General features: G+C 32.2%; 1 protein-coding gene across 1 annotated transcript; it reads right to left on the bottom strand.

Annotated features, from left to right (window-relative positions):
- Window positions 1-1,472: 1,472 nt before the first annotated feature.
- Window positions 1,473-17,970, bottom strand: LOC132752305 (uncharacterized; the record flags this gene model as incomplete). The annotated part of the gene is given in 12 exon segments (XM_060742615.1): window positions 1,473-1,592; window positions 2,310-2,413; window positions 4,072-4,170; window positions 4,567-4,666; window positions 6,506-6,591; window positions 7,500-7,599; window positions 8,229-8,343; window positions 12,190-12,281; window positions 14,917-15,022; window positions 15,900-15,978; window positions 16,816-17,100; window positions 17,724-17,970. Coding segments are annotated over 11 exon segments (1,214 nt in total), but the record flags the coding sequence as incomplete, so codon positions are not given.
- Window positions 17,971-26,300: the final 8,330 nt, after the last annotated feature.

Consider the following 26,300-nt stretch of genomic DNA (forward strand, 5'->3'; position numbering starts at 1 on the left):
TGACAGAAAATTCAGTTAAAGTTTGGAAATGTTTTTGAAGTACCATATTATCAAATTTGATGCATATTCCTTCTACTTAAACTTTCAGTAAAGTGACTACATGTATTTGGAAAGCTAAATATAGCAATAATAAGAGACTATAATATTCTATAATCCATTGCCCAAGGAAGAAAGTGTGTAGAAATAAGCATGAATATGTTCTTTCTCTATAAACATATTGTGCAATATACTTACCAATTATTAATGTGCTCTGTTATATGGAAAACACATGTATTGTAAGTGAAAGGTACATGTATGGTATTATATGTACATTTAATTAGCAACTTAACAAGAGCTGTCGTTAGGACAGCATGCTCGACTATTTTAAGTGCTTCATAGTATGACCCTCCAATTATGACCCTAAGTGCATGTGTAAAGTTTCAAGTAAATATCTTTGAAGACCTTTAACGTTTAACCAAAATTTCTAAGTTTCAAAGGGGCAAATAATTCTGCAAATATTGCAGGCAGAGTATTGCAATTTTGCAAACTGATGTACATTGTTACTATAAAAAAGTATTTTAAATTTCAATTGAATATCTCAAGCAATAATTGAGATATTTGACTTTACAAATAAACTTTAACCAAAATTTCTAAGTTCCAAAGGAGCATAATTCTGTCAATATTGTAGGCATAGTTATCCAACTTGTCAATCTGATGAACCTTGTTACTATAAGTAAGTATTGTAAGTTTCAATTGAATATCTCAAGCAATAATTGAGATATTTGACTTTACAAAAAACTTTAACCAAAAGTTCTAAGTTAAAAAGGGGCATAATTCTGTCAATATTGTAGGCAGAGTTATCCAACTTGTCAATCTGATGTACATTGTTACTATAAATAAGTATTGTAAGTTTCAATTGAATATCTCAAGCAATAATTGAGATATTTGACTTTACAAAAAACTTTAACCAAAAGTTCTAAGTTAAAAAGGGGCATAATTCTGTCAATATTGTAGGCAGAGTTATCCCACTTGTCAATCTGATGTACCTTGTTACTATAAATAAGTATTGTAAGTTTCAATTGAATATCTAAAGTAATAAATGAGATATTTGACTTTACAAAAAACTTTAACCAACGCAGACGCCGACGCGGACGCTGACGCCGACGCCGGGGCGACTACAATAGCTCTCATATTCTTCGAATAGTCGAGCTAAAAATGATTAACTGGTTAATGTTAAAATCATATGTCATCTTTAGTGTTAATGTATTATATTGGATTGAATTAACTTCAAAACACATGAAACATTGATATAATCATCAGAAATGTATAGCTTAGGTACATGAAACTGGAAATAATCATCTGAAATGTATAGCTTAGGTACATGAAACTGGAAATAATCATCTGAAATGTATAGCTTAGGTACATTAATTGAAATAATCATCTGAATGTACATGAAACTTTGAAACAGTGTAACAAGGCAGTGCAGTACTTACTCCTCCTCCTCTTCCTCCACCTCCTCCACTTCCTCAACAACTTCTCCTCCAGCTTTTCTAGTAATCTTACGTTTCTTCACCTTGTTTTGAGCATACTGAGAGTGACCCCAAATATCATCCCTAAAATCAAATATTCTTTGTTAAAGATTTCCACAAAAAGTAATAAATTTACTGATTATTATGCCATTTTTCTGCCTGAGTATCAAGTACACAATACTTTAAGAAAATCTACATTTGTATCTAGTTAAATGAACAATAAATTTTAAGATAAGTTGTTTTTAAACACTTTCCATGCTTTATTCATAAAATGAGCATATCTTACTTTGAATTCTGAATTTTGTATTGTCAATGACATAATCACATATGAGCCGCGCCATGACAAAACCAACATAATGCGTTTGCGACCAGCATGGATCCAGACCAGCCTGCGCATCCGCGCAGTCTGATCAGGATCAATGCTGTTCGCTTACAAACCCTTAATCAAGTATAGAAACTGATAGCGAACAGCATGGATCCTGATCAGACTGCACGGATGCGCCTGCTGGTCTGGATCCATGCTGGTCGCAAACGCACTATGTTGGTTTTGTCATGGCACGGCTCAAATGACTCTTTAACTGAATGGTCATCAAAACATGTATAATGTCCAGTTACATCAGCAGAGATGAGGAAGCTGACGAGACCCTAAACTTGAAAAGCAATGTGCATTGGGCAATAAACTTCCCAACATGCAGCAAATTTAGACATTATGAAATTGGCATTGGCAAAAGAGGCTTGTTGTTTGAAATTATGGGTAAAAAAAAAACAACAAAAATTAAAATGTTACAATTATTCTTTCACCTGTGCCTATTTCTATTTTCTTTCACACCAAAATAAGCTTTAGTGACCATATTGAAGGCACGCTCACTCGGGTCCCTCTCTGTATCCTTCCCTGTTGAGATCATCTGAAAATTAGTTTTATAATAGTGTAATCTACAGCTGCTGTTATTCAGTGCAAAGCATATCAATGATAGTATAAAATAGATGTCCGATGACATGAATCGCCAAAACATGATCAATGTATCAAGAAATACTTAAAATTATTTGTCTATAATTCACTTTAATACCTGTTTAAATAATTTCAGTAAAAACATAATTATTCTGTTCATACAATTATGACATGTCTTTTTTTTTTTAATGCAAAGTGCATGATTTATTTCTTCTTATCACTGTTATGAAGTATGTTCATTATGTAACAAAAGCATAGTTGTGAGACATGGACACCTAGTTCTGTATATGTTTTGGGTGAATTTTCATAATATCTAGAAATTCACTTAAGTTAATATTACTGACTTTCTTAAAAATATGTATAAATAGTTGATTGACAGAAAAATATTGACTGTTAACATCAATATTGTTTGTATTGTTGACAGATTTAGGGTAATCATAGGATTATATTGATATGGAACTTGTATTTAGCAAGACCAGGTACTCACAAGGCCCTGAAGCACAAAGTGTGATTCTTTATAGTAAAATCCAAGATATCTAAATACAAGTTTCAGATCAAGATATTCCTGAATTTGTAACAGGAAATAAGAAAACAACAAGCGAATAACATGTCCTGAATTTGTACCAAACAATCACAAAGAACCAGAAAATAGCATGTCCTGAATTGTTTTTTTTATGTTTAGGTCCCTTAAACAGGAAAGATGATAGGAAAGATGATTTTGGCTAACCCCCCCCCCCCCCCCCGAGTGTTACAAACTTTACACAACACCAGGGGTCAAAACTACCTCACTTGCATAGACTCTAGTAATTTGAACCCATTCAGTTGCCTCTTACAATCACACAGGGATAAATGGTGGCTGAAATTCTCAGATGCCTCGAAAATTAACAACCCCACAGCCACAAGTGGGGGGTCCTGAATTAGTTACAGACAATCACAAATAATGACAAGCAAAAAACATGTCCTGAATTTATAATAGACATCACAGAACAGCAAGCAAGTAGCATGTCCATTCATACAAAATTTAACAACAAGAGGGCCATGATTACCCTGAAATCGCTCACCTGTATATAGCCTCCCGGGCGGGGTCAATCTTAACCCAAGGGCTTTTATTTGAAAAAATTTGGCAGACACCCATTAGTAGATGTTTCATGATGAATATTAAATCTCTAGCTCTTTGGGGTTTTTAAAAGAAGATTTTTAAAGTTTTTACTATACACAGTCATGGAAAAAGTATGATCCCCCCCACCCTGGCAGAGCCTATTTTGACCCCAGGACTTTTATTTGAACAAACTTGGTAAACACTCACTAGAAAATATTTCGTGCCTAGTATCTAAACTCTAGCTCTTAGGATTTTTTAAAATAAGATTTTTTAAGTTTTTTCTGTTGATTGCCATAGCAACCTGGAGAGTTTTGCATGGATTAAATTCTTTGAACAATTTCTAAAGTTGACTACCACAGGAACATTCCTGAGAAGTTTGGATGAAATTGGCTCTGCGGTTTATGAGGAGATGTCGTTAAATGTAAAAGTTTATGAATGGACGACCGAGGGACGAAAAGCGATCACAAAAGCCCAGCATATCACTTTGTGACAGGTGAGCTAAATAGAGAACAAACCTCTGCTTCAGCCATTAACATGGAATCTGTCATATTTTTGAAGGTACCATACATATGATACATCTCCTTTATAACTTCATCTGTCATGTCTGCTGTCACCTGAGATAACACAAGTTCAAGTGAGAGATATTAAACAACATTACTCCTGGGGAAAAATAATACATGAAAGTGCCAGAATGATATATTTTCAATGATGTTATATGCTGATTTTAACTTGTAACATACTCACTTTATATAACGTTCATGCCCCATTTTGAGTATAAAATTGTTAAATATTACTTCAAAGGATATCAAAATCATAAACATATTAGGAGTAAAATTGATCAGCAGTACAGTAATAAAGAGTAGGTTCATATTACATGGATGTACAGGCTTGCCTCACAATACCTATGGTACCTACAAATTATAGCTGTTCTCCTTGGGTGTAAGTTAAAATTTTATGACATCTATGAAAAGCTTTAACGCAGATACAATATGAGAAAATGAACAAGTTACATCTAGTTGTATATCCTCTGCAATAAGATGTACTGCTCTTTTCTCTGCTATAGACTCTGATTGTCTCTGCATCCACACCTTCTCCTCCTCCAACATGGCTCTAAAATTGTCATAACATTTATTACTCAGTCCTTACCATAAAATTTAGGATAACATCAACTAAATAAGTTAATGTCTGCTCTTATAATGAAAAAAATTTATGTTTTGAATTGCAGTTCTCATTATATTTTAAACTAGAAATGTGTCATCATGCCACGGATGCCCCCGCATGCAGTCAAAATTTGAGATGTTATAATATTTAGTTCCAAATTTGTTTGCACAAATTATTTTTTTCATTTTAAGTTCAAAGCTCTTAAAACTTTTCAATGTTAACACAAACCATTTTCATACAATGTTCAAGGCACTGAAATTATTCAGTCTTAACCTTTTGAAAATAGCATATTGCATATTTGTAGCCAAAATAATGGCTACATACATTTCCACTAAAGTATGAGTGCTGAAACTGAAAGTTCAAAAATTTTCCAAAATTCAGGAAAGATAAGTTTGTCCAAAATCACTGAACCACGACCAAATTCAAACTTAAACTGCTTATTCCTAAGATGTATCTATATTATTTTCAAAGTGAAAGGGACATAACTTTGCCAAAAAATCATAGAACCATGACCAAATTCCAACTTGACCTGCCATTTCCTTTGACATATCCATATGTCAAATTTGAGTTGAATATCTAACACTGTTGGGTAGATAATGAACAGAAACTGTAAATTTCATATTATTTTCAAAGTGAAAGGGGCATTACTCTGCCAAAAATCATTGAACCATGACCAAATTTGAACTTGGCCTGGGCATTCCAAAAACATATCCATATGTCAAATTTGAGTTGAATGTGTTGTACCGTTGGGGAGATTATAAACAGAAACTGAAAATTTCATATTATTTTCAAAGTAAAAGGGGCATAACTCTGCCAAAAATCATCGAACCATGACCAAATTCGAACTTGACCTGTATTTTCTCAAGACATATCCATATGTTAAGTTTGAGTTGAATGTGTTGTACTGTTGGGGAGATAATGAACGGAAACTGAAAATTTCATATTATTTTCAAGTAAAAGGGGCATAACCCTGCCAAAAATCATCGAACCATGACCATGTTCGAAACTTGACCTGTATTTTCTCATGACATATCCATATGTCAAATGTGTGCAACCGTTACTAAGATAATGAATGGAAACTGATGATGACGGAATGACAGAATGACGGAAGGACGGAATGACGGAACAGGGTAACACTATATGCCCCGGCCATTACATGGCGGGGGCATTACAAATACAATTCTGTATAAAACTTAAAGAACAATGAAATATGAGTGCTTTGGCAAATACAACACAAGCATTCTGACCTTCAAGCTCAGTTAACAATATTGATCATTAATTTGTTTTCTTGAAATTAGTTCACTAATCAAATTGTATTTCTATTATCTTCCATCTTAGTTACCTCTTTGTTTTATTCTGTTGAGATTAGCATCAGTTTAGCAGTATTTCAATTGGATCAGAAAGCATTTACTTTTAGGTTTATAGTTAAAAGTTTTTGCCACATGTCTTCCAAATTTCCACAAGAAAAAGAATTTGGTGGCATACAAATATTATCAAACATATTGTTGCCAAATAAAATTCTGGGAAGACCTTTGCCTTGCCCTGGACTCTTAACTCACTCATTCTATTTCCATACACCTGACTGAACTAGAGGAACAATCTATATATCAAGTAACTTGAATTCCTAAATTTCATTTGTTCATGGATAATAAATATTAAGGACAGCAGGGTCTTTCAAATAGAATTCTTTTTGAAAGCCCTGAGGACAGTAAGAGAGTTTTCTTACTTTTTCATATCAAAGTTATTTTGTTTACAAATATTTCACAATTACATAAACCTATGACATACTTGTATGTGCCTTTCTCCACTACATCATCATGTACAAAATAAAGGTTGAGGAAGTCTTCTACAACATCGTTCACTATATCCCGACTCTGAAACAAAAATGTTAAACAGTTATAACAATTATTTATACACTATTACATGATACATTGTACCCAAGTTGTAACATTTTGTCGGGTTTCCTTATTATCTGTGACCCTTATTATTAGGGATGGCAACAAACACCAAAATTAATACATGTACTCAAGTACTTGGTCATTTTTCCGATCGAGTACTCGATTACTCAGATGATTTCCAATGATCTTCAAAGTTTTATCACACAATATCAACACTGTCTGCATGCTACTTTTGTTTTCTATTTAAATTCATAGAATTCGTAACTATATATACGTATATGGGACTGCAAGGGAGGTAACTAAACAAATTAATTAAAGTTAACTCAACAACATTGTATTTTACAACGTTTTAATTAATGCACAATTTGAGGTAATTAAATGGCAAAAGAGGCTGGATGACGTAAGCGACACAGGTGTTCAATCCCATGCGCATTGCCTTGTTAAATTTACAATATCATTTTCAAACCTCTGCAAGGATATTTTGATTGCATTTAACAGGTATTAATGAAGATACATGTACATCTCCGAATTTTGGAACTAATTGGATACACTTATCTTTCAAAATCGCAAACAAAATAGAAATTATATATTTTTTCCGAGTGATCGAATATCAATTTTGTTAACCGATATTCGGACGTTCGATCGAGTACTCGGTTAACCGGTTACTTGTTGCCATCCCTACTTATCATGAATTTTCCAGTGTTTATAAAACATGTTAAATAATTTAGAAAAAAAACCACAAAAAACATGCTGTAACCTCTGACAGTACATGTTTAACTTCAAGATTAAATGTGGATTCTGGATTACAATTTTGTTGACTATATGCAGGTACATTTCAGGATGATTTAAACATCATAATTTATTTAAATATTTTTAAAACATACCATGAAATAATCTTGTATCTGCCATGGCTGATAACTGGACAAGCCCAGCTCTCCATTGTAAGGTTTCTTGTAGTAGTTATAATGGGACTGCAAATCCTCCCTGAAATAATAATAACGCTTTATCATCAACAAAAACAGCCATCATTATTCATGTATCATTTCTCTGGCATGGTTTCAGGTCAAAATAATACCTACAAGCATTAACCTGCTCAGGAACCATGGGATGACAGACATTGCCATAATGTACAGCCAGGTAGCGTTGTACATCCATCTGGTCTGATCAGGCTCTATATTGATTGCTGACTAACTTCAAACTTTCATCTTCAAACAAGAACAAAATGCAATTGATACTAAAAATGGTGCATATGTGTGACTTGGATGGGATCTGATTCAGGACTTGAATCTACCCAGAGTGTAACAACTTATTTTCTTGTACTATTTTTGTGTACTTTATAATGTAATAATACTTATAATGTGTGTTCAAAGTTGACAAATGGGCTGAGAGAAATATTGCTTTACACATTAACATAACCAGTGTTACACTTGATGGAATAAACAACATAAGCAGTAAAACCATTTAATCTCTTGGATAATTACCAATGCAATATTGTCGTTTATGCAGAAACAAAATAATATGATGCTCTTAATGCAAAAAAATCAAAATTAAGAAGAACTTAGATATTTTGAAGCAACCATTATAACCAAGGTAAAAGGTATTTTATATCTAACCTGATTTTCCATATTTTATCCATAGCCTGTGGCAGTGCTTCCACTGTGGACTTTATGTAAGAGTCTACCCCTTGTGCTGGCTTCCCTGATGGCCCCGGATCTATGGGTCTCTGCTCTGTAAAAAACAAAGAGTACACTCTTCTTCAGTTTATACATTTTTAAAAAAAATATTTGAAATTATTGACATCTTAACATTTACATTTCCACCTTAATATTTACATTTCGACCTTCATTTAATTCTAATCTACTAGGTCAAAGGTCACCAGAGCTTACTCAAAGTGGTATCCATTTTCTATGCAGGTCATAGGGTGTGCTCACCTTTGATCTTTCTTTTCAATATTCTAGGGGCTTATTGTGCATTTTGACATATATCATGAAGCCACCACAATTTTTTTCAAAAAAGCTGCCTTGGCAATCATGATGTTATAGAACTATTCTGATTGCCAGCATTATAGGTAGAAAAGAACACAACATTTAAGATACAACAATATTATTTGCCTATTGGTCCTAAATATGTTACTTCAATGACTTGAAAACAGGTGATCACTTCTTTTAAGGCTTGAAGTGTTTAATTGTAATCACGTAAACTATACCATCTGAAATGTTAAGTTTCAGAATCTTCATGTTTTACATACTTGAAATTTACACACAACAACAACAAGGTGTAGTTTTATTAATATCAATTTTTTTTATAAAACTAACGTTAGACAACTATAGGGAGCCTTCAAAAGAATATGATTAAAACTTGGTCCAATATTGCAATAAAACATCATACTCTTTTCAATTTAAACTGAATAAAATTTATTTACAGTACTTTCAACAAAAGTAAATAGTAAATACATCTACCATACAAAAAATAGACATTAAAATAAACTGTAAATGATTGAAGTAAACAAGCCAAATGTTTACATGTTTACCATGTTTATATCTTATTATTAACAATATTGATTTTAAACAAGCATGATAAAAGAAAAACATCTCTTTTTAAAGCAGGAGAACAAGCTACAACTCCTAGTGGAAGACTGAAGTAACACGATATAAATAAAGAAGCATGTACACTACTCTTCATTCAATATCAAATCTTTTCATTGTATGTGTAAAAAAAAAAATGTGTAAAATTCAATTTAAAATCTATTCAACATTTGTTCATAATATGCTATTAAAAATCCATTTCAAAAAGGTTCTATAGAAAACTTGAATGAATAAATCATCAATGTCAGTGGTTTTCTACCATTAAACGTTCAATAATCTATAAATCAATATCTCATCCCCTTAGTGCAGTAACAGGGTAAGTCCTATTAAAAATTCAATATGAGTTAACCTGTTACTGCAATAAGGAGACAATATTATAGAAGTCATTGACTTGATATAATATGTAAATTTAAATTATAATGAATATTTAAATTTTATGCAAATAAGAAATGTCAAAGTTCAAGGCCATAATGAAAAGTGCATTTATATAAAATTGAAATACATGTACTGTGATATTATTACTTCTTAAAGAATATTTTTCACATCAGGAAATGACAACAGTTTTTCATTCCTATAATTATGACATGCCATAGCAAAGAAAGATATCCACTTAAAAAGTAAAATTTACAATAATGAATTCCTGTTAAATAGGTGGGAAAATGCAGGAATCTATCACTAGATATTTTTTCTTGCTGACTTTTTGAATTTGGATTCATTTTGCTTTGATTTTGAATCTGTCCATTTGTAATTATCAGGGATGTAAAACTAAAATTCTGAAGCTACTTCTACCAGAGTCTTACCAAGTGTCAATAATGTGCTACTGACTGTGCTAAAATACAAACTTTAGGAAAAATAGTAGATGACCAATATATACTTTATAATAGGAGGACAACAAATCAACACAATAAAATTCATAACAATTTTATTGAACAATAAATATCTAATGGTACAAACATAACATCTATTAATAACTATCCAAGTTGACATTTTATAATACTGGCACATTATATAATATAATCAATAACTAAGATCAAAGTAACAAGGGGCGTTGGTGTGCTCTGTGGCTGACTGACTCAAGTAAATAGTTTCTTATCATTTGTGCACCAACCATGTAGGTTCAAATCCCGTCACGGGCAAGCCGTTGTTTCCTTGAGCAAGAAACTTTACACTCATAGCTTAGAACTGGCTGGTTCCAGGAACAGATTTGAGTGACTCTGATTCCAACACAATCAAACTAAAATAAATTTATATCAACTAAAACAACAGGAAAATATTGAAACACAGCAGCTCTCAACAAAGTATACAATACTATACTAGCTCCCACTTGCACATCAAGGGCACATTGTGCTTGTCCACTACCCGGAAAGATGTGCAGATGTGATCTTACTCTAACATTTCAATTTCCTACATTGTACAATGGACCTGCCCTTCTTAAAAAATGAATTAAAATCTAATTTTATAGGGGAAAGCTGGTCTGTCTTTATAATGTTGGCCTAGGCAAGACAGCATCATAAACAACATTATAAGAATAAGATAAACTGTTTAAAAAAAACAACACATGATATGTATATAATGTCTCAAAAAGTTCAGTGTTTAAAATCTAAAAAATATAGAAATTCTACACTGTGCCTTATATCATTTCTAATTCAAAGTGAAAGTATGTGTTCATTTGCAGACAACAGCTTATTATAATGTCTACAAATACAGGGTTAAAACAAATTACATGCTTAAATTCACAGAAACCATTTCAGTACTATTAAAATCTTGAATTGAACTTGCCTGATCTTTTATATTAAATCTTAGAATGTCCTGAGCATTCTGATACTGTGTTATAATATTTACAGCTAACACAAGTTACATTATATTCTCCTAACAATAACAACAAATTGCCAAAATATCAAAACATTCACTCTATTTTTTTCAAGAATTATTATCCTAATTGTGAAAAATGACTGAAGATTGTAACACTTTACACTAAAATCCAGCTATGAATAGCACAGGGATATGATTTTCAATTTATTTCTGAGTATACTATTTAATTATCTTTTGCATATAATTCTGTTTTATGTGTCCCAGATGAACTATGTACGAAATTCAAATTCTAGGATTTTTAGACTTATGGGTCTCAGTGGAGTTCCTTCAATTCTTAAGAAATAGTTTCTACCCCCCTCCCCCCCCTGCCCCCTTACACATCTGAAATACTGAATTCATTAATAGGATTCTTTACCATGGTGTCGTTTATATAAATGAACTTCTCACAGTGTAGTGGAATATTTCTAAAAATGTCACATTGTTCATTCTATCCAGTATGGTCCATTATTTTTAGGTCTATATGGTTCTCCAAATGAAGGCATTGGTCGAAACTTAACTTTAAGTTTCCTGGTAAAATCCTGACCTTGACCGTTTTGTCTATGTTGATTCAAAGAACTATTTTCTATCTGACCTACATGTATATCCTGTATTGTTTTTATTTTCTTGTCTCGATGTTTTGGAGTCCTATACCCGTCATGCATAGAAACAAATTTGAAAGATTCACGAAAATCGTCCGCTGAACGACTTAATCCAAAGTTTTTCATTTTACTTCTCAAGACATAGTCCTTATAGTTAGCATGAGTCCTAGACTGATGTTTGGCAGAATGCCAATTTTCATTATCTGCTGTGAACTGAGGAACATAGCGAACTTTGGGATATGCAGGTTTTTGAGAATGGTGTTTATTTTCTGTAAAACTTTGAAATGCCTTCACTGCTTCGTCTACCTCATGCTCTTCTTCATTTACTATCTTCTCCTTGTATTTATTCCATATATCACTATCCTCAATAGGCATTGGCACAAACTTCACTTTCAATTTCCAGTTGTCAGTTTTTGGAAATTCTTTTGTTATCGGCAAAAATAAAGAATTACGTATTAGTTCTTCTTTATTTTCAAAAAAATGATACGGTTCATACGGCAAGAAAGATTTGTCATTGTGATATGATATTTCATGCTTACCCGTCGGTGACATCGTGTTTAGTAATGCCCGTCTCTGCTCCTCAACACGTCTCCTAGCTTCTACTAAACGTTGTCGCTCTTTATCCAAGTACCTGTAAAATACATGCAAGGAATCATTGATAATTGACCAGGGCCAGCAAAATCAATTGTTTGTATTGCCTAGGTTGTCCCACAGCCTGTATGGACAAGTGAAGATTTTCAAGAATTAACTATGTAAATATCATACGAACAAGTTAAAAAATGCTTCACATAAAAACGGACAAGTGTTAAGTCAAAATCAGATTTTGCCGGCCCTGATTGACTTATACCTCCTTATAGATAAGTTCAAATATACCAAGCCATTTGGATAAGTTCAAATATACCAAGCCATTTGGATATGTTTAAATATACCAAGCCATTTGGATATGTTTAAATATACCAAGCCATTTGGATAAGTTCAAATATACCAAGCCATTTGGATAAGTTCAAATATACCAAGCCATTTGGATAAGTTTAAATATACCAAGCCATTTGGATAAGTTCAAATATACCAAGCCATTTGGATAAGTTTAAATATACCAAGCCATTTGGATAAGTTCAAATATACCAAGCCATTTGGATATGTTTAAATATACCAAGCCATTTGGATATGTTTAAAAATACCAAGCCATTTGGATAAGTTCACATATACCAAGCCATTTGGATAAGTTCAAATATACCAAGCCATTTGGATAAGTTCAAATATACCAAGCCATTTGGATAAGTTCAAATATACCAAGCCATTTGGATAAGTTCAATTATGCCAAGCAATTCGGATACGTTCAAATATCCTAAGTCATTTGGATAAGTTCAAATATACCAAGCCATTTGGATAAGTTCAAATATACCAAGTACATGTAGTTACTATATATTATACTTTTAATCTTCATAAGCAACATTAAAATTTATATAGAGCATTGTTGTTAGAATTTCAATATGAAATTATCCACTTTTAACTTTAATTATTTCAGTAGTTACTTAATTCAGTTGAATTTTAAAAGCTGTCCAAAGTCCAAAGGCTTAAAATTTGAAAACCTTACACAAATCAAATGAGGCATTTAAACCAAAATATATGCAAAAGATGATAAATAAATAAATTTTTAGTGTATTTCCTTAGCCCGATCTGAGTTAATAAACAAGAGCGATCAGTAATCACATGTGTCGCCTCATAATGGCCAATTTCATGTTGGGACAAATTTTGTGACAGACGGACAGTGCACAACTAGACTTGGTACTGATCAATCATGTAAAGTTTGGATAAAATTGCACCAGTAGCTTATGAGGAGTAGTCCGGACAAGCTTTTGCGTATCTGGCAACACACAGAAAAAAAACACCTTTTTATCAAAGGGCCATAACTCAGCCAAAAATCATTCAACCGGAAAACCCGTGCAATATGCGCAAGGACTTGAGCTACAGATCAATCCTGTTAAGTTTCATTGAAATTGCATAAGTGGTATAAGAGAACTAGTCCGGACAAACTTTAAAAATAAAAATTATTAAAGGGCCATAACTCTGACAAAAATCATTGAACCGGAAAATGCTGACAATATGCACAACTAGACTTGGTACTGATCATTCCTGTAAAGTTTGGATGAAATTGCACCAGTAGTTTATGAGGAGTAGTCCGGACAAGCTATTTGTGTATCTGGCAACACACAGAAAAAAACACCTTTTTATCAAAGGGCCATAACTCGGCCAAAAATCATTCAACCGGAAAACCCTTGCAATATGCCCAAGGACTTGAGCTACAGATCAATCCTGTAAAGTTTCATTGAAATTGCATTGGTGGTATAAGAGAAGTAGTCCGGACAAACTTTAAAATTAAAAATTATTAAAGGGCCATAACTCTGACAAAAATCATTGAACCGGAAAATGCTGACAATATGCACAACTAGACTTGATACTGATCATTCCTGTAAAGTTTGGATGAAATTGCACCAGTAGTTTATGAGGGGTAGTCCGGACAAGTTTTGTGACGGACGGACAGACAGACGGACGGACAGACAGACAGACGGACAGACAGACGACGGAGAAGTGATCCCTATATGTCGCCACTACTCCGTAGAGGCGACACAAAAAGTTTGAAGACTTCACTCTTTCTGGTTATTTTGCATAATACAGGTAAAATGATTATTCTGGGGGAAAAAAACAGAATGAGAAATTTATCTTAATTTTGCACAAATGTTTTTGGTACAGACCTTATCTTAAAAAATTTGTCATGTAAAAAATCATAGGTGTTCCTGTAAGTTGAATTGTTGTATGTGGAAGCCCTGACCCACTTAAAACCAATTTGATAAAGGTGGACTTGAAATAGCATATTTATAAAATTTTAGAAAAAATTTGGTTTTTCTTAATCCTAAAATTGATCCTTATTTTGATCTGATTATTTTAGAATAAGCATCATTATTCTTCAATTCTATCACAAAATATGCTTGTTTCTTTTCAATTGTTTACTTTTTTATGTATCATTTAATTTTAGCCTAATACAATCGATTTTAAGTTTTATAAACAAATGATTTTGATCCTGATCTACCTCTGTTCTTAGTGATTATGAGGCATGATCTTCTTTATACTAACTGACTACCATACTCACATGAGAAAATTCAATGCATTATTAACACCTATATACAAACCAACAGTTGTTAGGTGGGGCAAAAGATTAACTCAATCATTAGTGATTGTAAATACTTAAAACATAAAAGTTATACTTTGCTTTAAGAGCTGCCTCCTGTTGTTTTTGTGAGAATTCTTTGGTCCTATGCTGTATCACTGTTTCTATAACATTCCTATCTAGACCAGGACTGTTGTTCCTATCTGAAAACATCCAATAAAATAAATGAGCCGTGTCACGACAAAACCAACGTAATGCGTTTGCGACCAGCATGGATCCAGACCAGCCTGCGCATCCGCGCAGTCTGATCAGGATCCATGTTGTTCGCTATCAGTTTCTCTACTTGTAATAGAGTTGGTAAGCGAACAGCATGGATCCTGATCAGACTGTGCGGATGCGCAGGCTGGTCTGGATCCATGCTGGTCGCAAACACATTATGTTGGTTTTGTCATGACGCGGCTCAAATACTGACTGAGGAACAGATTGTTATATTAGAATACAATGTAATATCAATACAACTTTTAAATTACCATCTCAGTTCAATGATTTTGGTATCATACATTGCAGTGAAGAGCAATTCTAGGAAATTTAACAATATACTCATACTAACATAAAAATATGAAAAATTCACAAACTTTTTTTCTGTTACGGAATAAACTTATTCCAAATCATAAGATAATTGATTTATAGCCCTTAGAATGCAGGAATCAAAAGTAAACAAGACTTTTTCCTATCTGCCAGTATAGAACCAGACCAATCTGCACTTCCATGCAGGCTTACTAGAATAGTTACTGTTGAATAAACATCAATTTATCATATAGATATCTATACCTTATGGACATTTAAGTCCATTTAAAACAATCTGCTGGATAAAGGCTTACATGATAAATATTTGAAGGCAAAAGGCAATAGTAACTTGTAAACCAGTCTGCACACCAATGTCATTGGCATGTATCACTGTTGACAGATTTATTTAAGTATTTTAACATTGCAACCACATAAATTTGTAAAGGAGGTCAGTTCGAAATTGAACAAGGGTATTAGCCTAAAACAAGTCAAGATATTCTAACAATCATTCACCTAAATGTGAGTCTCTCCCATACAATCTCTCCATCTCACTTTGTAGAAGTCTGGGTGTGCTGTTTCTACTGTTTCTTTCCTGAAATACAACAACATTCATGTATATACATGTACTGTACTCTCTGTGAAATTTTAATGAGTAGCCACAAAATAAGGAACACTGAGGGACATCACTATTCATTGAACCAGATCAACAAGTAATGGCACCAGGACGATGGTGCACTATGTCACAGGATCAATATAATCACTCAAGGATTTAGGAAGGGAGGGACAACTTCAGTCGTTAGACTTTAACAACTGCAAAAATGCTCAGTGCACCATTAAGAGCAATGTACCACTTGCAACCTGCAAGATCTTGAAACAAATAACTATGATCTTATGCAAATATTAATTTTTGACTTTGTCAAACACTTATTTAGAGCATGTCACTCTTTTATTTGAGTAAAAGGTGTATACAAATATAATTAGATAAAAGCTAACATATGTAAACAATTTTTAAAATATTGTAAATTTCTGTTAATATATGAAAATGTGAATAAATTTACTGTTAATTCTTTAACTGACCTGAAATAATAATACATTTATAAAGTATAAATTCTTATTGAATTTGTCTAATTCTTATTGAATGTCTTATTTAAATAAAAGAAGGTAAAATCTTTGTATGGAAACCTGTGTTCCTTTAATAATGAGTCAAGAAAAGCTAGTCCTTTCTTAAAGAAAAACTGATAGATTTTTTTAATGACACTATTACCTTGTGTTCACTTACAGTGTATAGGGTATTAAGTATACAGTGTAGTTATCTACTTTGTGTGAAGTAAAAACATGTATACTTAATATTTACAAAGAGACTGTGTAGCAATTATCATTATTTTCAAATATCATATTTGAGCATAATATATACATTTAAAATATTTACCAAGACTTTATCTTCCACTTCTCTTTTCTCATCCTGTACAGCTTGAAGACGGTCAAGTTTTTGTCGTAGCAGTTCTCTATCTTTCCGATCATTTTCCATCTTCAATATCTGTCTTTGTAACTCATCGATCTTCTTCTGTCCAATAGTGGACCGGTCCCCTGTCTTCGGAACATACCAATGCTCTGTAGGGGTGTATTTAGAACCAGATGTCATGATTTCTATCTCATCTAGTCTCACTTTGACCTTTTAACCTTTCACCTTATAGGAAAACTCAGTAATCATGACCTGGAAGAGATTTTTTTAAACCATAAACTATCTCAAATATCTGAAATCATCATTAAATGTTCAAATCTTTATAAAAAAAATTTAATGTATGTGAACATATATAATTATATATAATTATATAATTGTGTGAACACAATGTCAAGTTATACACAATCAGTTCTTTATTTAAAACAGCTAGGTCACAAAACTGCAAGGATATACCGGCTATCTGGGTATAACTTTGTAATCACTTAGGCAAGACTTTATTTGAGCCGTGCCATGACAAAACCAACATGGTGTGTTTGCGACCAGCGTGGATCAAGACCAATCTGCGCATCAGCGCAGTCTGATCAGGATCCATGCTGTTCGCTTACAAACTGTATGTATTACAAGTAGACAAACTGATAGCGAACAGCATGGATCCTGATCAGACTGTGCGGAAGCGCAGGCAGGTCTGGATCCATGCTGGTCGCAAATGCACTATGTTGGTTTTGTCATGGTGTGGCTCATTTGTATCTAACTGCTAGTATTCATTAATTCAATGTGGTACTGTGACAATCTGACAGCTAGGCGGTCTGAAAATAGTCCTCATAATTTTATATATGTAAAAATTTGTTTATATACTTAGAACATAATTAGAATACCTTTAACTGTAGAACCACATTTCCTAGTACAAATGTATTTTCTTCCAGAAAAAAAAAAGACAAAAATAATCAAATCCAGTAAATAACATCTGTTATATTAAATACATCTTTACACATGGGGTTATACTTCACATCCTTTTATAAGATAACAGACTTTCTTTTGCCAAATATTTATCAGTCTTGTATATATAATTTATTCTATTTCATTCATTCAATGACAGAATTAAAGTATACACCCTATAGTACAACACATGACATTTGACGTAAACTGATTTAAAATCAATATTCATAAATTTTCCAACAACATATCCCTTTTAAAAATCTATTCAGCAATTTTGTTTGGTTCAAATTTTCATAATTCAGGCATTGAAGTAAATGTGAAGTGTTTAACAAATGAATAAAAGATATATTTGCTTTAATGTAACTTTGAAACATGTGCTTAAATGGAAAGGATACTTTTCACACTTATCATGCTTTAGTTATTTATTAACTTTTACAACTTTGAATTGGAAACTCTGAACTGTTTTTATAAGTGATTTCAATATCAAAATGTTATAAGTTAAAGAGGCAAACAGTATATTACAGTATATTTCGTCACCTTAGTGCAGTAATGGAATAAGTTCTTCTAAATTCAATATGAGTTAATGAGTTATTGCACTAAGCTAAAAAAGTCACAATATATTATATAAATATACTATAGGAAGCTCAATGAAAGTGTCTTGATATAGGAATTCATCAAACTCACACAAAAAAATGTTATTTCTTACCAGGACATGTACTATACACTTATGCATTACTGTAAAATTAAATAGCTGCATTTGTGCCTAAGTCCATCATTCTTAAACTGGGAAATTCACAACTTTAAAATTCCACTATCTCTGGGTAAAGAAATCTTCTCTGTACACACAATGAGATTATCTGATCAACTGAAAATCTCATTTAATACTTAATAGAGTGCTTACTGCATTCAATGTGAAATCTATACTTAAGATAAAGGCTTGTTTTTGTTAATTTTTATGTATTTTATTAAAATTTATCTTGTAATGTAAGAGTGATATTGGAACCTCCTTGAGTTGACTCAACTTCTTGATTGATTATAATTATTTAATAGTATTGTTTCAGAAAACCTGGCTGAAAACCATGTAAAGCCATATATATGCTATACTGGCATGCGAGCAGTTCCCGTACAAAAATCCTAGTAACTTGAAATTTATTTTTTATTACGCTCACTCACCAAAAAATTGAATTTTCCACATCACTATTCAGCTCATCACACAAATCATAGAAATTCCATCATTATCTAAACATAGAATAACCCTTAGTTATGAGGCCTCATATGGGGTACCGAAATTATCTATTATTTTGTACGAAGAGAAGTAGTTCCCGTACATAAAATATAACGCAATCTAATTATACAATGTTGTTATATCAGACCTATTTTTCATTTATAATGGTTGAACAGACCATTTTCCCAGATGTAATTCAGGAAATAGAGCGTAGACTAAACCCTGGTATCTATTATCCGATGCCGTTACCCCAACGCATTCACATGCAATGGCTTGTTTGTATGCATGATATTTTACGCATTAAAGCAATAAAATTATTAAATATATATAGTAATGTAGGCCAAAATTCTGATAAACAAGTTTTCATCCCATTGCCTACTTATCTGTACACAGGTGGTATTAGTGGAAAACCCTTTAACACGCCTAAAATGTAAGTATTTTTGCGCAGGCGCCCAAGTACTGAATCCCCCAAAGTAAACAAGGTCAGGTTTTGACAATGCACAGGTGAAAGTGATTTAAAATGAAACTTTTTATACGTACTGCCGAACTGTCTCGTTTATGCAACTGATTGATTTGATATTAATTTTTGAAGAATGCAAGTAAAAAGAAAGCGTTTAAACGAAAAAATATGGGAACTGCTTCTGTACGGGAATTGCTTGCATGCCAGTATATAAATATGATATTGTTGCCATTCAAACAATTATCACTTCAAGTTACTTGTTATTAAATACCTTTCTTTTTAAAGAAAATGCATCTTTATAAGCACTATACATTTAAAACATAACATAATAGTATTTGCTATATTGATATTTTTATTACCCAGAAATGCCCAGTATTACCCAGAAAAACCCGGGTTTTCCCAGTAATACCCACTAGGCTGGGCAATACTCTAGCCCAACAAATTGTGCGCTTTAGGGCTTTTATTATATAGACGATGGTCGCCCTAAAGACAGACATCTATGAAAAATCAGATTATAAAATCAGTCAGTCTTGCAGTCGAATATTGAGACTAGGCAATACTCATAAAACCCGTTTTTTTGCCAACCCTGTTTTCTGGCATTATATTTTGACAATTCTTTGACACTGAACATTATACTTCAAATTTTCCTCTGAAAACTGAATGAAATGTATGCTGACAGGTGTTGGCGCAATGAATTAGAGTATAAAGAAGTTATTTAACCTATTTTGTTTTACACTTTGCATATGTAACATTAGTTCTGGCTTCCAAAACTTTATAAGCCGCTATTTAACATTTTTTATTCTAATCTGATACGGCATTAAAGTTTTGGATTAGACCCTTTACGAAACCTAACCACAATAACATAAGTTGATTTAACCTTATTTTCTATTTGCAAATACACTTGACCCAATCAATTCTTGTGCATTTTACGATATAACAATTATTTTAACATTGTTCTATACCAATTAAAGTATCAAAATATTAATACCGTCATTAAAATTGTCTATTTAACTTTAAAACATCTATAACGACGACTACAGTAGGCCAGGACATTTAGGTGCCATGCGAGACCTCGTATGACGTCATTCGCGGGAACCGATTAGAATAGAGTCGTGTGGAAGCACATGAGTTCGTAAAGTTCAATCTCGTAATCATGTGGTCAAACATTTTAGCAATATGGCGGCCAAGTGCCGGAATTTCTATCTGTCGGAAACTGTTTGGTAGTTTATGTTCGTAATAAGATTTATAATTTTCCATCCTTGGCTTATCAACAATTATATATAGTTTTATCAAGGAATGCTTCACTTTACTTCATGGCATGTCCGATGAATGAATACGAGCGTGTCAGATTCCTGGCACGATTATTGGTGGACTTTCACTACGGGGTTGTCTTCAGCACTCACGTCATATCATAGTATATAAACGGGTACGCTGAAGACCTTAAGCTAATACTTTACTTTACTTTACTTTATCCAGCGTAGGGTCGCGAGATCAGAAATCTCTTGTATAGGCTAACCCCCTAATGTAACCATATTTTTTAAGGTCTTCAAAATTAATGTATAAAAACAAAAAAGGGAAATGGAAATAAATCTCGCAAATGTGACATTAGCCAAACATTTTTCTTTCTTTTTATGTCAAATATTATTCTCAATAAACAAACAAAGTTTAAAAGAAATATCTTTATTTCTTTTCTACCCGATCGGGCATATTTTTCACCTGCCTGACAAATGACTTATTTGTCTACTGTCATATAATAAAGAAAGTCATACTGTATCTAAATACATATCTACATCACCGCGATTGTTTTTACATTATTGACATATATATCAGTTAATATTACCTCCTTACTTTCATTTTGACGTTAGTCGGCCATTTTACAACAACTTTTGCAACCAGGTGAAGCAGTAAATATTGATCGATGATTGGCTAAAAATCATTACTGTTTGGGACAGGTCTAAAATGCGAATATTCAAGATGGAACTGTTTTACGGATGATTTAACTATAAAATATGCTCGCAATAAGACAAAATGATTTTAATATAAAACTTGTACATGGAACATTAATGTACATTATAAACTTAATTAGTGGTCACACTAATGTTATCCTTTTCATCTTCAATATCTTATTTTCTTTCTTTTATAACAGTCCCTAGGCCTGTGTCAAGATCAGCAGAATCCACCCTGGGACATACTATAACTTATCGTATGTCCCAGATCCACCCAACCAGGGTCTTTCAAGTAGAACCTTAATATAGAATAATATGGTTTTCTTCAGGCCAATATCATAACTTCACCGTGGCCGAAGAGTTTGCGCGCTCTCTTAGGAAGCGAGAGGTCTCGAGTTCAAATCCTTGTTAAGGCAACTCATTTTTTTTTCAAATTGTTTAAGTAAAAAAAAAACATTGAATTGAATATCAGTGTTGCAATGAGTCTTATAGCCAATTTACTTCAATTAAAACACTGGAAAGCATTGGTGGCACTATACAAAAACAAATTGGTTTATAATCTCACAACCTTCACCTTTCTGAGACCCAAACAAATTCAGCGCCTTAGAACTGTGCTTTGATTAATATTTGAAGTTACACAAAACTTGTTTGCATACTTTGGGAATTGACAAAACAAAGAAGTTATTTTCCTCAAGTCATTTGATTTTCTTTATTTTTTCCAGATATCTCGTGATAATTAGATGATAAGAAAGCTTTACAAATAATTATACAGGAGATCGATCCAGTAATATCAGATACAAAAGCAATATCATTTACGTACACGTGTGCCTGAAGCATGTATTTGAATATTTCAACGATTTTTTTTACTTCGTGATCATTTGTTTTTTACTTTCGAGTATATATGGTAAAATGACCTAATAAAGGTATGATAAAACGATATGGAAGTGTGAGTAATAGTGAGCGAAACAACCAAAGGTACATTTGTATGTGATGCTAAATATAAGTAACTACGTACCATAAAAGGCAAAAAATTTGTATGTAATAATTCATAAACTTATCATTTATAATAACGTTTATACAATTGCTTTACATAGCATATTTAAATATAATATTATACAGACGATTTCAGTTCAAATTAAAATAACAACAATATTAATAATAAGGAATATTTTGCAAATGTGAATATTTTTGTTAGAAATAGTCAATTGAATATGCATTCTGGTTCGAGTAATTTCTTTACTTCGAACTAATACATGATATTTTATAATACATTTTAACTGCGTGTTAAGGTAGAACACCCCTAATGGGCACTAGAAGGAACTGTATAATTGACAACATAGGACAGTTATATGCCTTAATAAATGTCACCTGCATGCAAGATTTAAACAAAATTTACCGTGTAGTTTATGAGTTATGGACATTTTTCTGAACTAAAAAAATGCCATTAGAAGGGCTTTTTTCAGAAATGCAGAAACTCTAAATAATCTATAATATCATCATTATGAAAATTGTTTTCCTATTGCTCATTGTTAAGAAACAAATAATGACATTTAGGTTTCAGATTAAATAAGCAAACTGATTGTTTTAAAACGAAATGTTTTAAATATGTATAAAAATGTAACCCGACCCATCCACTTTTAACACTTATTTGACCATTTCCCTATGTAAAAAGCCTTATTTAAAATATCCCTAAAAATTTTCACAATGAGGGGCTGTTTTCAAAGTTTGCCTAATTTTTTTTAAATGTATATTAGTTGGTCTTGCAAAATATAAAATACTTTTACCGTGTAGTTTTTATTTTATTAAACTTTGAAAATATCTGGTATCATATTTGTTATTAAATTTAGCATTATTTAGTAAATAAATACCGAAAATAATTATATAATTAAAATGAGACACTTTTTTCTTCCATAAGGGATCTGAGAGATTAATAAAAGATGTTAAAAAGAAAAAGAAAAAAGAAAGAAAAAAAGTTGCCTCTTCTGGGGTTTGAACCCACGCCTCTCAGTTTCAATACACTTACAGTGATTCTAGCCTATTTGAATACTCTTCAAAGTGGAGAAAAGCGTGTTCTTTCGCCCAAGAGTTCTTAGGCATCAATCATAGTCATCAATCAAGAGATTATTTTTTTGAAGTTATACCTAGATGGAAAATATGTTTCTCTGCAGTGAAAAAAAATTACAATGAAAATACAGAAAATGAAAGTATGCATTTTATTTCATCAATATTTCTCAATATTTCATTTATACGTTTCTAATAAATTTAATTATTCTATATCGACGATTTTAACAGATTATCAATACCAACACAATAAAATAAATATGATTCCACTGGCTACTTGTTTAATTTAATTAACATGAATTTATAAAACTATTGCAATGGAAAGTGCGGATAAGAGATGAATGATCATACACTGTATGTTATAGATTATATCATAGATAAATTTAATGAACTGTATATAATATACGTAGAATTTAAGATTTGCATCTTGTTCACAAAGACAATATAAGAACTGAGAACTATTCTAACGTAGCACAAATGTTTCCTTTAACATTGCCTGGTTTTATTGTTTCATTGCAGTATTTAACGCTGTCTCTCTGTCGTTGTGAAATATAAGAACAAGGTGAAAAATATGTTTACAAGGAACTATTTCCTCCGCGAGGAAACAAGCAAAAACACTGAACTGTTAATGTATGAAATCTAATTAGTCTTAGTCAATCATACAATTGGGAGAGGACACTCATAAGCTTTATAGCTTTCTGCCCAATCTCAAAATGTACTTTGTAAATATTGTTCAGTTGTTAAATGTTTTGTTGAATAAATACGTTTAAACCAATCACACAATTAATTACTGCTTCAATAAATTAATGATATAGAGTCGAATCAATATATTCAATATTTAATATTTCAGTTGAGGGTTTTGAACTTTTCAGATATATATCTAAAACGCAGAAGGATACATAACTGCTTGTGAAGGACAACTTTTCTAATATTTTTAAAAAAAGGTTTTCTAAAAATACAGTTTGATCTGCCATTTTTTATCATTTTCTTCACTTGAAATGAAATTTATAAAATAAAAGGAAAAAGTGTAGAAGAAAAAAGAGTGTGTGTATGAGTATTTATATTGGATTTATGATACCATACTTTTAGAAATGTCATATTGGTATAGCATATCAAATCAAGTCAAGGCAATCCTGATTTTGGTAACTTGCTCTAGTTTTGTTATCATTTGGTTATCATTTCGGCTAAAACTTCCAATGATTAAACCATTAAGTGGTCTTGGAACCAATCAAAGTGTTTCAGTTTACAAAATCGGAATATTAATACCATCAACAACAAGAACTTTAAAAAATCCAAATTTGAAAAACCTGAGTTTGATCACAAAATGTATGTCTTCTCTATATAAATTCATGGAAAAAGACTACAATTATCATATCTACGTGGGAGTTGATGAAGGTGATTATCTTGTAACAGCCAAGCGTGAACTTCAGACAATGTTTGATGATAAATTGAAAGTTATTGTGACATTTGGAGGAACATTTACAAAAACTGTCAATGCAGTCGCCAGAGAAGCTTATAAAGATGGTATGGATTATTTAGTTCGTACAAATGACGATACTTCGTTTGAAACAAACAACTGGACTTCCCAAGGAATTAAGGTACTACAGAGCTATTCTCCGCCAAATATAGGAGTTGTAGGCCCGACTTGTAACCAGGGAAACACAGCCATTCTAACACATGATATGGTACATCGAACACATTTAGAGATTTTCGATTTTTACTACCCTCCCTACTTTGACAATTGGTGGTCAGATGATTGGATAACAGAAGTGTATCAGCCCAAACATTCAACTAAATTAAAAACATGGATGGTAAAACATCATATTTCAGTACATTACACGAGATACGAAGTGGACGAAACACAACGTTTTCGACTAAATAAGATTTTAACGTTTGATAAAAAAAGACTTTCAAAATACCTTGAAAGTCGTAATCAATCAAGAAACTATCATCAGTAAAGTACTTAAGTTGGAGACTCTATGATGGACAGTTCTTAAAGCCCTTTTGGACTGAATTGCCTTAATGTTCGTCTTCTGCCTTGCTTCGTCGGGCCCTTGTAGGTGTTTTTCGTGTTACTCTGTCTTCAATTGGACATTGAGTACTTTTATGATGGTCATTGGGTTTACTTTGATATGTTTCATTAAAGTGTCATTATAAATGTATATCACTAGTTGTACAGGACTTGCATTCTGCCATTCGGAGCTGCCTCGGCTATTATCTATAATAACCTTATCCGAAGACTGACGGAAAGGACCGAGCATTTGCGATTGGCATTCTGCAAAAAATTGCTTGCAGAATAAAATGTTTGTTTTTTTTTGTTATTGATGGGGGTTTTTAACGCTGATTAACACATTTTTGTTCATATCAAACTGGCAATTCATTTTCTTGCATTTGTTAGATCTTAGTTTTCCATGCAGTTATATTATATAGAAATGCTAGCAAAGCTTGCATAACAATGACATAATAATTTCTTGTAGGATTTTTAATCTTAAAAATTTGAACACTTTAAGATGTATGTGTTTCTAAACAAACCTATCGTGTTTCGATAAGTGAACTCAATTTCTAACACGAACAGATCTACACCTTTGGTAAGTCAATCATTTTTATAAACACTTCATTAATAATATATAAAAATTATAAACATTTTTCAAATGAACACATCAATAATCAAATAATATATATGACATTTATTGAATTGATGTAAACTAAAGGTATCTGATAAGTTCTGATATTATTCTAGTTATTTCGGACAAAATTTAAAACTTAGATCTTGTGTAAAATAGAAATAAAATAAACTCAGTAAGTTCTTACGCAAAATAAACTG

The sequence above is a fragment of the Ruditapes philippinarum genome, unplaced genomic scaffold (genome assembly GCF_026571515.1).
Source record: "Ruditapes philippinarum isolate M1 unplaced genomic scaffold, ASM2657151v2 ctg1688_1_1_1_1, whole genome shotgun sequence".
NCBI lineage: Eukaryota > Metazoa > Mollusca > Bivalvia > Venerida > Veneridae > Ruditapes > Ruditapes philippinarum.